Here is a 14,735-nt window from a genome sequence, read left to right as displayed (position 1 = left end):
TAATCATAAATTCAGCACCTCCTCCGGCAGTGCAGGGGCTATCAAACACTGGTGTAAAAAAAGTCTTCGATAAATGACCCCCAATGTATGCAAAAACGTCCCAAAAAATGCCAGCACAAATTTGTGTGTGGGAACTAGAGATGAGCGAATTTCAGGTTATGAAATTCGTTCACGCTTCGTTTGGTGGTAAAAGGTGCCTTTAGAGGCATTCCGTTATTCATTCCGTCATAATAGAAGTCTATGGGCTGCAAAACGGATCTGTCCCGTATCTGTTATGCAGGACAGGACTCTCCTGCATAACGGAAACGGAACGGATCCGTTTTGCAGCCCATAGACTTCTATTATGACGGAATGAATAACGGAATGCCTCTAAAGGCATTCCTTCATAGAATTGCGTTATGGTCCGTGGTAAGGGAATCCATAACGCAATTCACCTTTTACCACCAATTGAAGCGTGAACGAATTTTATAACCTGGAATTCGCTCATCTCTAGTCTCTATGTTAACCAAACTCCATGCAGGCACATCCCCTCCACACCTTGATTGTCAATCAAGCCAAATACTATTTAAACCAGCACCTGGGCTGTGCTATTGGCCAGACATTATGGCTAGCTTCACAGAAGAGGCAATGGATAACTACATGTATTCAGCATATAACCCTTACTCCTACAGGTACTTTAATCCTAATCCTAAAAATAAAGGGATGAGTTGGAGGCAGAGGAACTATCTGTCCAACTATGGTGACACTGGAGAATATTTTGATAACTACCAAAGGGCTCAGTTAAAGGCTATCCTGTCTCAGGTAAATCCCAACCTTACCCCAAGGCTGAGAAAAGCAAATACCAGAGATGTTGGCATCCAGGTAAATCCCAGACAGGATGCATCTGTCCAGTGCTCATTGGGCCCTAGAACTCTTGTGAGGAGGAGGGTAGGAACCATCACAAAAGCTGAGCAGGTTCCTTCAGACCAGGGAAGCCCTGCATCTCCCACTAAGACCGTACACTTCCCCAGAACCATAGCCGTGTACTCGCCTGTTGCTGCTGGGAGACTTGCAACTTTCCAGGATGAGAATAAGGATACTCCAAAAACAACTGAGGAGACTGCAAAAGATGATGCCTCGCTAAATGTAAGCGATAAAGAGAGCAAAACAGATGGTGAAACCAAGGAAGCCAATAAAGAGGATGATGAGGCCCAATCCACCCCTTCTCCTGGGGAGACGAGACTGAGGTTCCAGGCAAGTAACTTCTCACAATGTGTTTGATCTAGATTATAAATGCAGTAGAACTGTCATCTGACTAGCAGCACCACCACATACTAAGGCCATGGTCCTACTTACAGAACTTGTGACATTTTGGTTGAGGAATCCCACTGAAACTTCAAAATCCTTGGGATAGATCACAAGTCTCAGATTGGTGGGGTTCTGGCACCCCCACAATCAGCTGTTTGTAGGTGCTGGAACTGCCACTGAGAGCAATGCTAGGAGCACCGCTCCATTCAAAGTGTAGTGGCTATGCAGGGAGCTGAGCTATGGTAACCAGGCACGGCCATTACACGTGTTTCTAGCTCGGTTCTGAATGGTGGTTCTGGTGGCTTTAGGTAACAGCTGATGACCTATCCTAAAGATGGGTCAGGAATATTGTTAGCCTGGACAAGCCCTTTAAAATTCGCAACATTTCCTGCTTTTGCATTCAAATGGGAACTGCTTTTGGGACCCCCAACATGTAAATATGGTATAGCATTTTTTTTGACCAGTAAAAAAAAAACTGTGTAGGAACAATTAGAATAAAATTCCACTAGGCAAAAACATCCACCCTGTATTTAATATTTCCCATAGGCTTTCAGCTAAAATCTGAAGCTGGTATTTTTACCACAAAGCGCTAAAAGTGCAGAAACGCCATAAAATGGTTTTCAGCCTGAAAGTGACTGTCCTGGCACACAAGTTCCAAAGTGGGGGATCCCTCGCTTTGAAGTCCATATGTTCTATTAGCAGAGGGGTTCATATTGTGAGCACTCCTTTCGAAGAGTCAATACTCAACCACCACAGCACAAAGGCAATGTTAAGAACCTGTTCCCCAATTCCACAGTAGCCTTGTTGCACTATCCATTCCTGATGTATTACTTTTCTCCTGATAGTTCCTGGAGCAGAAGTATGGCTATTACCACTGCAAAGACTGCAACATTCGCTGGGAAAGTGCATATGTGTGGTGTGTGCAGGGCACAAACAAGGTGGGTGTTTTATTATGTGCGGCAGGACCAGGTGCACACTACAGGAACTCAGTGACTCTTGCTTCTCTCAGGTGTACTTCAAACAGTTCTGCAGGACATGTCAGAAGTCCTTTAATCCTTATCGGGTGGAGGATATCATGTGTCAGGTATGTGCGTTATCCAATAGTTTATTTTTATTTTATTAATGGGTCTGCAATCTGGAAGGTCCAGTGAGGCACTGAAGCACTATGGAGTGCTTCCATGGGGTTTCTCTCCGTTCCTGCACACCGCAAAAACTTTTTTTTTTTGGACGGCTCACGGACCCATTTAAGTTGAGTGGATCTGTCTGAGGAATCTGCACAGAATGGCCGACCAATGGTTGTGTGCATGAGCCCTAAGGGAGTTTTCATCACTGTTTTTACATTCTTCAGATCTGTCAGAAAAACAGAAGGAAAAAAAAACATAACCAATCCTGTGCATCAGTTATGCAGATTTGGCATCTGTTTGAGCAATTTCTGTCATGTCTCAGACCGGGAAAAGTCTTGCATGCAGAACATTTTTATTTTTAAATAAGGGCTCATTCACACGACAGTGGTTTTTGGTCTGCATCCAAGACAAATTTTTTGTGGACCCATTCACTTCAATGGGGCCGCAAAAGATGCAGACAGCACTCTGTGTGCTGTCTGCATCCGTTGCTCCGTTCCGTGGCCCCGCAAACATTAAGGCATGTCCTATTGTCTGTTTTGCAGACAAGAATAGGCATTTCTATAATGGGCCTCCCGTTCCGCAAATTGCAGAAGGCACACGGGCGGCATCTGTGTTTTGCGGATCCGCAATTTGCGGATCGCAAAACATGGCAGTTGTGTGAACAAGCCTTAAGGCTGAGTTCACACTTCAGTTATTTGATCTGTGATTTCCATCAGTGAGTGAGCCAAAACCCGTAGTGAAGCCTCCAGAGGTATAATGGAAAGATCTGCACCTGTTCTGTGCTTCTGACCCACACCTGGTTTTGGCTCATAACTGATTGAAATAACTGTAGTGTGAACTCAGCCTAACAGATGCTTTTTACAAGAATTGTTCTTTCTCTTGACTAAGAACAGAAAAATTACAACAGGGCTCCATGTGGCAGATTTCATTGCAGAAACTTCTGCAACTGAAAATTGGTTCCATTCATCTCACTGGGGTTGTCTTCTCAGGAAGCACATGGATTTCTGCAAGCCCCATTCAGATGATTGGAAATTATTTTCAGTTGAGAACTTCTGCAACAATCTGTGTGAAGGTACTCCTATACACTGTCTTGGTTGAAATGCAACACTTAGGCTACGTCTACACGACGACATTTGTCACCCAACAATAAGTCGCACGACAGATGGGGCACAACTACACTGCAACATTTTGTTGCACCAATGTCACGCGACAATTTTTATAATGGCAGTCTATGGTGTCGCACTGCAACATGCTGCAACAGTCGCAGAAAAATCCATCTCGAATGGATTTTCTGCAACATGTTGCGCGACAAATGTCGTCGTGTAGACCTAGCATAAAACCTGTCTGAACATCTTGAATGATGCCAAAGTTGAACTTTATACAATTTTTTTGGTATTTTATTTATTTTTTTAGAGCTGCAAGCAAACTAGGTGTATCTGTCCTGTGAAAGAGCGCCATGTGGACCCAAAAAGACCCCACCGCCAAGACCTGTGTGGGAGGTGCAAGGGCAAGAGGCTCTCCTGTGACAGCACCTTCAGTTTCAAGTACATCATTTAATCCAGGCTTGTGTACTTTCCTAATGTTGGGCCAGATTCCACCCCCCATTACAGTAGCTAAACTGGTGACTTCTAATGCAATAGAGATCTTCTCACACCATGTATCAGTATACTGAATAAAATATCTTACAATGAAGTGGTTCACATGACTCTGTGCGTTGGACTATAAAAATAGAAATTTGTGAACTAATGAATTGGTTTACGGCTCGCTCTTTAGCGTGGCATCAGAAGAGCCGTACATTTGTCAACAAAGCTGATGGCATCAAGGGGAGCCTTTCCCTAAGTTATTTTGGGTGTTTGAGGGAAGGTGAGTGTTACCCACTGATTATTTAAGGTATGTCACTACAGGACTAAGGATTACATGTGCATTGTGCCTACTAGTTTTTCCAATTGGGTTGTCCAGGATAGCTTTCTGGTACAGATGGGGGTCACATTCTCTGCTGTAGCCAGTGACATACCGCTAGGTCAATCAGTGCTGAGGCTATTCATTGGCTGTAGCAGGGCATGTGAAGGCCCCCCCCCCCCCCCCCCCCGGTCCAAACAATGTAAACTTCTGGCACAAAGTGCAGTGAAGACAGCTGAGGAACCAAGCAGCAGGTAAGTAGGTTTCCCTTCACTGGTCCAGTGGGGATGGGGTGGTAGTCAAAAAATAAAATAAAAAAATTATATATATATATATAATTGAGAACCCCTTTAAGGTCAAGACTGACTTGTCAATTTCAAAATGGAATTCTTTTTAACTATCCTTTTAGTTGTGTGCTTTGGGTCAGCTTGACCTCATGGACTGCTGCCCATACAGTCTCTCGGAAAATGCTTTCATACACCTTAGAGCTCATTGTCCTGTCAATGATTGGAAGGCATCTGGCCTTCAGACAGCAAATCTGCCCAAAAACACGCTGCTCCCTCCATCATGCTTTACAGTTGGGGTGAGGTTTTGGTCTGCAGCGTTAATTTTCCTCCAAATGTGGTGTTGTGCTAAGAAGAACTTGTGTCTCATCTCTTCATAGATTTTTCCAGAAGCATTGCAGATGGTCTTGGGCTTGAGCCTGGATGCAACTTTTTTTTTTAAGCAGCTTCTGTCATGGTGTCCTTTTCACTTTCTCTTAGGGTCCATTCACACATCTGCAAAATGGGTCCGCATCCATTCTGCAATTTTGTGGAACGGGTGCAGACCCATTAATTTTCAATGGGGCCGTAATGTGCTATCCGCATTTGCGGATCCGCACTTCCGCAAGAAAATAGAACATGTCCTATTCTTGTCCGCAATTGCGGACAAGATTAGGCATTTTCTATTATAGTGCAGGCGATGTGCGGTCCGCAAATTGCGGAATGCACATTGCCAGTGTCCATGTTTTGCGGATCCGTAATACACTTACGGACGTGTGAATGGACCCTTTATTTGTCTTTCTAAGGCCTCATGCACACGACCGTTGTGTTCCGTTCTGCAAAATAGGGTTCCGTGATCCGTTTTTGTTTCTGTGTCTTCCTTTTATTTTTGGAGGATCGCCAGACATGAAGGAAAGTAAAAGTCTAAGTCAAGTTTGCCATGCGAATGATAGGGAAAAAAAAGCGGATGACAATCTTGTGTGCCATATTTTATTTTTGGGACCAAACCTGGGTAAGGTTGTTTTACTATATTATTTACAGATGCCTAACTAGGCAATATAACCTGTCTTGACCCAGGTGTAGATTAATACTTCTCTTTTATTGAGATACTCTAAAATGTGATATGTACTAACATGTGTGCAATTGCACTCTTTAATTGAACTTAAACAACACCAAGAAATGATAAATTAAAAACACAACGCACCTCTGCACTGATGAAGGAATTGGATGGACACATTGAGGGTATGAGAGATCTCCCACCCTGTGTCCTTAAAAGCAATGTGCTGCTAATGTCTCTAGAGAAGGGCCGCAGCACCATGCGTGGCTCACTGCCAGCTGAGAGTGGTTGTAATGACAACCTTATGAGGTGGTGCGGGAATAATGATTCAGCCCACTACACACAGCGCATAACAATTGATCTCAACTGGAAATGATGGCATCGGGGGCCCAGCAGTGATTGCCCTATTGACTGATTTGTTAGACTAACCAAGCGCCGTCTGTCACTGACCGCTAGGTGCTTGTGATCAGTGGAGAGGTACAGAGCAGTTTAAAATCTAAAGCTGTCCCCCGACATGTTTCGCCAGTATTCTGGCTTCTTCAGGGGTAAATGGACAGCCATGGCTGTCCATTTACCCCTGAAGAAGCCAGAATACTGCACCACCTCATAAGGTTGTCATTACAAGCACTCTCAGCTGGCAGTGAGCCACGCATGGTGCTGCGGCAGTGTGTGGCCCTTCTCCCACCCTGTGTCCTTATAAGCAACGTGCTGCTAATGTCTCTAGAGATCTCTCATACCCTCAATGTGTCCATCCAATGCCTTCATCAGTGCAGAGGTGCATTGTGTTTTTAATTTATCATTTCTTGGTGATGTTTAAGTTCAATTAAAGAGTGCAATTGCACACATGTTAGTACATATCACATTTTAGAGTATCTCAATAAAAGTGAAGTATTAATCTACACCTGGGTCAAGACAGGTTCTATTGCCTAGTTGGGCATCTGTAAATCTTGTGTGCCTCCATGTTTTTTCATGGTCCCATTGACTTGAATGGGTCCCCGAACTGTTTTCTGTGAAAAAAAATAGGACAGGTTATATATTTTTTGACTGACTGGAACCACGGATCACAGACGGTGCATTAGCTGAGTTTTCAACGGACCCATTGAAAGTCAATGGGTCCGCAGAAAATCACGAACGGACACGGAATAAAACGGTTGTGTGCATGAGGCCTAATAGTGAAAACATGAACAAGGGGTTTTGCAGATTGCAGTCTTCTGTGGGGTTTTGCAGTTGCCCTTGAAGGGGTTGGACATGTTTATACCTTCCATTGTACAAATGATCTATCTTCTTGACCCGTTTTGCTGTTTGCTTGTGGTAGCATCCTCTGCTGTAAACTGTGGCTGTGCTGTTCATGAGCATCCAGTGCAGGGCTTGCTTCAGCCAACCACCAATCCATTCAGTAGTACACGCTCCTGGCTTTTATTTTACAGCGCAGACGGTTATCCACCTCTGCTTGCTCCTGTCCCATCAAGTGTTACTACCTGTACTCTGCAGAGGAAACATTGTCAGCATGTCCAATCTTCTCCTGCTCTGCTTCATGATATATACAAGCTCCGGAAATGGTTTTCACTGTGCAGACTCCATATGAAGTGTTTAGACAGCGCGTGCACAGAACACTTCAAGGGAAGTCTGCAGTGAAACTAGGACTGAAGCCTGCATATTTCAAGAAGCAGAGCAGAAGATTGGGCATGCTGACAACCCTTCATCCTGAGTGGGTGAAGTGAGCCCCGCCACTGGATGATGCCATATGACCATGCATGTGCGCGCTGATGCCAAGGGAGCTGCCTGGGCCCTCCTCATGGCTGTCCAGTGGAAGTTTTTAGAGATGTATTTTATGATAGAAACATAGAATGTGTCGGCAGATAAGAACCATTTGGCCCATCTAGTCTGCCCAATATACTGAATACTATGAATAGCCCCTGGCCCTATCTTATATGAAGGATGGCCTTATGCCTATCTCATGCATGCTTAAACTCCTCCACTGTATTTGCAGCTACCACTTCTGCAGGAAGGCTATTCCATGCATCCACTACTCTCTCAGTAAAGTAATACTTCCTGATATTACTTTTAAACCTTTGCCCCTCTAATTTAAAACTATGTCCTCTTGTAGCAGTTTTTCTTTTTAAATATTCTCTCCTCTTTTACCTTGTTGATTCCCTTTATGTATTTAGCAGTTTCTATCATATCCTCTCTGTCTCGTCTTTCTTTCAAGCTATACATGTTAAGGTCCTTTAATCTTTCCTGGTAAGTTTTATCCTGCAATCCATGTACCAGTTTGGAGAGAGTTCAGAGAAGAGCTACTAAAGTATCAATATCCTTCTGGAGATATGGTCTTCAGTACTGCGCACAATACTCCAAATGAGGTCTCACTAGTGTTCTGTAGAGCGGCATGAGCACCCCCCTCTTTCTACTGGTAATGCCTCTCCCTATACACCCAAGCATTTCGCTAGCATTTCCTGCTGGTCTATGACATTGTCTGCCTACCTTTAAGTCTTCTGAAATAAATACCCCTAAATCCCTATCCTCACTGATTTTATATTGTGTCTTGGGTTTTTACGTCCCAGGTTCATTATTTTGCACTTATCAACATTAAATTTTAGTTGCCAGATTTTAGACCATTCCTCTAGTTTTCCTAAAATCCTTTTCCATTTGGTGTATCCCTCCAGGAACATCAACCCTGTTACAAATCTGTGTCATCAGCAAAAAGACACACCTTACCATCGAGGCCTTCTGCAATTTGCTGATCAAGATATTAAACAATATGGGTCCCAGAACAGATCCCTGAGGTACCCCACTGGTACTGTGGTATAATGTGCCAAAATATGGAATTGCTGGCCCTGCCTTCCATCAATTTAGACCCGACTATGAAACCGGGCCAATCTTAGTGGCCCTGGAAAAAAAAATATATATATATACTAAGTTCCCAGTCTGCCCCTGCAGACAAAGTAAACCCACTGAAGTCCATGGGTATGTCAACACTGATAGCGTCCATGTGCTTTCAGTGTTTCATAGATCACTGGTAGGGGATGCTCTGGAAACTAATTTTTAGCTGAGTAATGTCGTGGAATACTGATGACGCAGGAAGGGCAAATAACAGACCTGGATGAAACATGCACGTATTTTCCATGGACCTCAAATGGACATGTGGTATTCTCATTTTCCACAGACAGCGCATGTACCCATTGCATTTAGGCTACATTCACGGGTCCGCAACACACCAGCCCGTCACCCCCATAGAAATGCCTATTCTTGTCTGCAAGCTGCGGACAAGAATAGGACATGCTCTATCTTTTTGCGGAGCTGCGGCCCCAAAATCGGGGCCGCAATTGCGGCTGCAGCCAGCACACTGTGCTGTCTGCATCCATTCCGCCCCCATAGAGAATGAATGGGTCCGCAAAATTGCGGAAAGGATGCAGACCTATTTTGCGGACGTGTGAATGGAGCCTTAATGTGTGGTTTTCCACTGACCATGGGACATGTAGCACTACTTTGGTCCATGATACTGACCAGACATTCCCATTGAAGTCTAATAGGGCCAGATTTATCATTACACTTACATCTTCCTCCACTTTTGCACAAACATTTGTGACTTTTTCACTCTTATTTTGACCTGAGCTAACGATAAATCTGGCCCATAATATAGGTCTGTGAAAAACCACTAACGTAACGTGGATTGCATCAGAGTTCTGTCAGTGTTTCATGGACCAATGGTAGGAGATTCTCTGGAAATTATTATTTTTTAGCTGAAACGGACACAGAAATGTGACTGATGCATTAGAATAGAAGCAGCCAGGGTCAAGACCATGTGCCGCTTAAACTCTTTGGTACCAGAACCAATATCACTCAGCTGATATTCTAGCATCTTAAGATGCAGTCTGCTAGAGAGCCTCTTCAATACCCTTTCTTAGGAGTAATGACAATACAGCAGGAATTCATACTTCAGTCTCCATCCAGGAGCAAGACCTCAACCATCACAAAGGCGCGCACACAGAAAAGAGGTGGTAACATTACACAATCTTTTTATTTAACAAAAATGAATGGCTGGTAGGATGTAAGGAATAATGCACTGCTAATAAACTACTTGTCCCCAGTAAGTACTTCTTAAATTACCATCTAAAGTACCAAATTTCCGTCTGGTGTCAAATAAAATAGTGATTACTTAGTACTAATGTGCCATGATGACGGGTCAGATCGGTGGTTCCTTCAGGTGACATGGATTGCTCTTACAGGTTCATACCTGCAGTCTTTTAGAGTGCAGTTTCATAGTTAACCTCTTCAAAGCCGTGGGCAGCCAGTTCCAAGTGTTAAACAGTTAATATGTACATAATTCTGGTTTTCAGAGGTCCAGTGGCCCCATGAAAAGGCGATGCCAATTAATCTGTCCTTTATAAAGAATACATATCCTCGCGTACAGAAATAAATATATACTTTCTGTTTTTAATCACAGTGGGTAAAAGATGTATAAAAATTGCAGAGTATTCCTTGTTAGACAGGAATCACGGGGCTACAATCATACCTTTTTACAAAAAATTTCATCCGTGTACATAGACACCGGTTATCTTAGTTGTGCTGAAGAATTGGTTCTGTCTATGCATTTCTTGTACAGTGAATGTGTATTGCCAATGCTGTATATTTTTGGTAGCTTATCCTGTATATTTTTCTATAACTGTTTCCTGGTAGATTAAGTTACGGACAATAAGAAATACCTGTTGATATATTCTTAGCTACCAGACATGGTCGTCAGCGTTGGCTCTTCCAAAAGCAACTATGAACAGGGTTTCCTTAGTCTCTGTACACTGACCACCTCAAAGACTGAATTGCACAGATTTACAAGAAAAAAACAAACTGGTTTTACACCGTACGTAGATTCTAGAATATATACAGAATAAAATAAGTTATCTGTTCTGTCTAATGAGAGTTGCTGTTGGGCAGCAGATATCTAAATATACATTAAGAAACTCTCTGCAGGCAGCTACTTTTTGGTTAGTTATCCATATTTATACCATAAACACTGGTCAGAGAACTGAGCAGCATCCTAATAAAATTAAGATATATTATTTCTTTTAGAAACACCGGGGAAAGCCCAGTTTAAAATAATTAAATGTCCTAACATTTACAAGCTATGAGTTGTTAGATCTAATAAAATAAAAATTTATCCAAAAATAATGTCATAGTACTCTTTGAGGCATGCGTGAAGACTATATACAAACATTCATACAATTAGATACAGCCACGCGTTCTGTCCTGTCAACCATCGCTACGGGCAAGAGAGCAAATCAAAAAGACACGTACAACAAATAGCAACATAAACATATAGTTCAATGGTTTCCAAAGTCTTTATAGGCCATCTTCTGCCAAGGTCCCCTGGGACAATCCTCATGGCGCCGAGCATTTATCAGGCATATTGACTCTTGAGTGGCAAGGAACTAAAGAAGGTCTTCGGGCAAGTCACCACAGTCTCTATCATCACGCCTCTGCTTGCCGTCTCCCAGGCAGATGGGCCATATTGCAACTGCACACCTATGTACATCATGTTAGCCCTTTAGCTTGTGGATGGTACATACGTAACAAAGTAAAGGAGAAAAATTATCGCTTTCTCTCTTAAATCCACTATACAGAAAAAGTCCACTACTCCCAGCTTCTCACCCTGGGCTCTGAATGTCCCACTTGCTGGAGCTCAGAGGCATGAGAAAAGAAAAGAATACAACTCAAAGGTATTTTACAGTAATTATGAAAGGTGCTTCATAAGATCATTAGACATCCAGTGCTTGAAAAGTCTGAGGCCTACGCAGCAGCAGGTGCTCAAAACTCAGTGCTCACCATGCTAGTGATGGGCTTGGCTTTAGATAAAAGCTGGTAGGACTGCACCATGCGCAATGACATTCGGATCTCTAGGTTTAACTCCATCAGCTTCGAGCTGGCTTTAGACATGTCCTGCTTGCAGCCAACAATGGCAAAGCTGCCAGTCTGGCCCAGAGTCTGATGTCGGAAATATATGTGCAACAGGGTTTGGATGGGATCATCTTCTTGGCTGCCAAATATTTCATTGGGCCAGATAATCCTAGAAAGCGAAAAATCAGAGTGTACAATTAAATACAGAAGTACTACATAAATGAGACCTTGCTGTCCTATACTAGCCTGGTAATTGCTATACCTTAAAATCTGAAGATCTCCAGTTGGATATTAGTCAAAAGGCTGTAATCATCTATCTCCATAGGGTACCTGCACACAGTGAAAATCTGCACCAAAAACATACATAAATCCGCACCATTTATCACGGGTTTGGTGCGTTCTTTGGTGCATATGTTTGTGCAGATTTTCTGTGTATGTTAACAACCTCATTGAAGTCTATGGGGAAAACCACTGTATCTACGATTTTAAAATCCACACAACAGGTAAATTTGCACACCTAAGACAAGCAAAGTGTACATGAGATTTGTCTAATCTCATTTACTCAGGCAGAAAAAATCCACATTGTGTGCAACTATCCTTAAAAATATTATCTGGGATTATATAAAAGAAAGTTTCAAATTTTTCTTTGTGTGAAAGTGCCAATCTTGTCTGTGAGCCGTGCCTGGTATTGCAGCTAGTCCTCATTCAAGTGAATGGGGATGCTCTGGTAATACCAGACAATACTCATGGATGGGTTCTGTAAAAAAAAGAAACAGCCCCTTTGTTATTTATAATCTTGAACAACAACTTGTTTGCATGCAATTTTAGTTATACTTTGCATTGTTTTTTATTACTAGAACGACGATATACCAAACATAACAGGTGTCAGTGATAAAACCCTTCTTTTAGGGCCTCATGCACATTGCACACTGCTGTTTTGGTCCGCATCCGAGCTGCAGTTTTTGCGGCTTGGATGCAGACCTATTCACTTCAATTGGGCCGCAAAAAGTGGCTCCGTTCCGTGGATCGCAAAAAATATATAACCTGTCCTATTCTTGTCCGCGCTTTGCAGGACAAGAATAGGCAGTTATATTAAAGGCTGTCTGTGCCGTTCTGCAAATTGCGGAACGCACACGGACGCCACCCGTGTTTTGCGGATCCACAATTTGCGGACTGCAAAACACACAACGGTCGTGTGCATATAGCCTAATAGCAATGATTTGGACAAGTACTGTTTGCTTCAAGATGAAATTCTAGCTTTCTGGAAAACAAATCCTTCAGTCTTAAAGGGGTTCTCTGGGATTTACATACTGATGACTTCTCTTCAGGACGGGTCATCAATATAAGATTGGTGAGGGTCCGACTGCCAGCACCCCCGTCAATCAGCTGTTTGAGGAGGTCGCAGCGCTCCGGTGAGCGTCGTAGACTCCTCGCAGCTTACACAGCGCCGTACATTGTATAGTGGCTGTGCTTGGCGCAGCTGCACCGAGGCTATGTGTCCAATGAATGTGACGTCACTGGCCTAGGAAGAGGCTTAAGCACCTAATGAGTGCTCACTCTTTGTACAGCAGATAGTCAGGAGTCAGAACCTCACTGATCTCATATTTATGACCAAACCTTAGGATAGGTCATCAATATGTAAACCCCGGAGAACCCCTTTAATGCTATTCCTCCCAAGTGAGGCGTGCTTTGCATGTTACCTGAATGCCTTGACCTGTGTTATGGCAGACAAAAATTCTTTCCCTCTCAGTGCTTCAATGAGAGAATGGACAGCAACCTCTGTGCTTGCTTGGTAGAATTCGGAAAAGTCACAGTCCTCTATACCGATATTAGATGTGGCCTCTGCCTCTTTCAGACAGGCCTCCAGCTGGCATAGCTCATCTGACATGTTGATGACCTAGAAAACAAATTTGCACATTATTAGACTTCCTTTTAATCACTTCTTTGGCGATTTCTAATATGGTTATCATTTACAGTAGGGGGTGCATTGTATAGGATGAAGTTGCTGGTTATGAAATGTCTTAATATAATAATTAAAGATCCAAGTTACAAGGGCATTCTGTGCTATACTCTACTTTTCACAGCAGCCGGTGCAGGAAGATAATACGGATAATTTTTCATTCTGTAAAATGACTGGAGAGGGAACAACGAGGCTATAAACTCTGACTGGGCCTAGAGAGCCATTTCATCAAGCTCTGCCAGGGGCTGTAAGAGGCATTCCGAGAACTGGAGGCAGCTGGCAGGACTAGTGATGGTACATATGGGAGATAAACGGTGGCTGACTCCTTGAATACCCTGGACATGTATTCATCTCATCAATCTATACATCTGACTCTGTGCCTAGTGTACTGTACCTCCGCCTGCTTCTTAATGGTGTCCACTTGACTGATGAGCTTGCAGTAGGCTTGGAACAGCAGAAGAAGCTGGAAGTGCAGCTTGTAGAGCCTCCGACAAAGCTCCAGCTCCTACAACAAAATGGAGGGAGTTGATGGCATGAGTAACAGTGCCCGCACAAGACAAAGCGAGCAATCAAACACGGTTACTGGTTTAGTACAAGGAAGGAAGGTCAGGCTTCTATTAGAATAACTATACGGTGGCAAGATTTGTGTTAAATGGAAAACATAGAAGACGGAATCACACGTGCTACTTAGAAACAAGCAGCCCAGTAGATTCATTTCATGACGGAAGGAGCAAGCCAGCAATATAGAGAAATCCACCAAATAGGTCACATTCTGGGAAAATGTCCTAGTGGAGGAACTATGAAAAAGGGGCAACAAGGTATTACATAAAGATCTACTGAATGCTCCAAGTCTCATCAATACATATTACACAATGCAATCCACTGTCCTGCAGGTCAATGAGAAAAAGAACAGATCAAACAAAGCCTTGCTTGACTTCTGCATGGATATAACCAGAACTGTGGAGGTGAGAAGTCACCAAATCTATGCATTTGAAAGCAAATAAACATGTGGTATGAAAGAAAGAATGGAATCTATAATGGGCTTCATGGTCACCACTGCCTTTGAACGGCCTGGTGGAAAGCCTTACACAGATGGCCGTAGTGTGTCCGTTTTACGTCTGCAAGATACAGATCCTAAGCAGATCATTATAGAGACACTAAAATGGGGCAGCATTACGTATGTCTGACTGAGGTCTTATATGTTGTAACAAAAAGTCCTCTTGCTGGGACCATCTGTGAGGGAACTAGGAGGTGTA

At 43.2% G+C, this 14,735-nt stretch overlaps 2 protein-coding genes across 11 annotated transcripts in view; one reads left to right on the top strand and one right to left on the bottom strand.

Annotated features, from left to right (window-relative positions):
* The first annotated feature begins 603 nt into the window (after positions 1-603).
* Positions 604-4,018, top strand: ZAR1 (zygote arrest 1). Its single transcript, XM_040418894.1, has 4 exons — positions 604-1,233; positions 2,133-2,225; positions 2,297-2,371; positions 3,825-4,018. Exons 1-4 carry the CDS (start codon positions 604-606, stop codon positions 3,966-3,968), a joined length of 942 nt encoding a protein of 313 aa, XP_040274828.1. The 3' UTR covers positions 3,969-4,018.
* A 5,611-nt stretch (positions 4,019-9,629) lies between these two features.
* The window catches only part of FRYL (FRY like transcription coactivator), a 330,165-nt gene continuing 325,059 nt past the window's right edge, over positions 9,630-14,735 (bottom strand). For 9 of the 10 annotated variants that reach the window (XM_040418890.1, XM_040418883.1, XM_040418887.1 and 6 more), the window contains 3 exons: positions 13,874-13,984; positions 13,220-13,416; positions 9,630-11,688 (listed from right to left, as the gene is read on the bottom strand). In XM_040418890.1, coding sequence (XP_040274824.1) covers positions 11,430-11,688; positions 13,220-13,416; positions 13,874-13,984 — 567 coding nt within the window. In that variant the 3' untranslated portion in view covers positions 9,630-11,429. The remainder of the gene's footprint in view (positions 11,689-13,219; positions 13,417-13,873; positions 13,985-14,735) is intronic. The other variant, XM_040418884.1, reaches the window with a different exon arrangement.

This window comes from Bufo bufo, chromosome 2 (genome assembly GCF_905171765.1).
Source record: "Bufo bufo chromosome 2, aBufBuf1.1, whole genome shotgun sequence".
NCBI classification, from domain to species: domain Eukaryota; kingdom Metazoa; phylum Chordata; class Amphibia; order Anura; family Bufonidae; genus Bufo; species Bufo bufo.
This window is presented reverse-complemented; position numbering and strand designations above follow the sequence as displayed.

What these genes read in the sequence shown, in the direction of transcription:
- ZAR1 (XM_040418894.1), top strand. Translation starts at nt 604, where the DNA reads ATGGCTAGCTTCACAGAAGAGGCAATGGATAACTACATGTATTCAGCA. An exon ending in AGACGAGACTGAGGTTCCAG is followed by an intron (nt 1,234 to 2,132) that starts GCAAGTAACTTC and finishes TTCTCCTGATAG; the next exon opens with TTCCTGGAGCAGAAGTATGG. An exon ending in GTGTGCAGGGCACAAACAAG is followed by an intron (nt 2,226 to 2,296) that starts GTGGGTGTTTTA and finishes TGCTTCTCTCAG; the next exon opens with GTGTACTTCAAACAGTTCTG.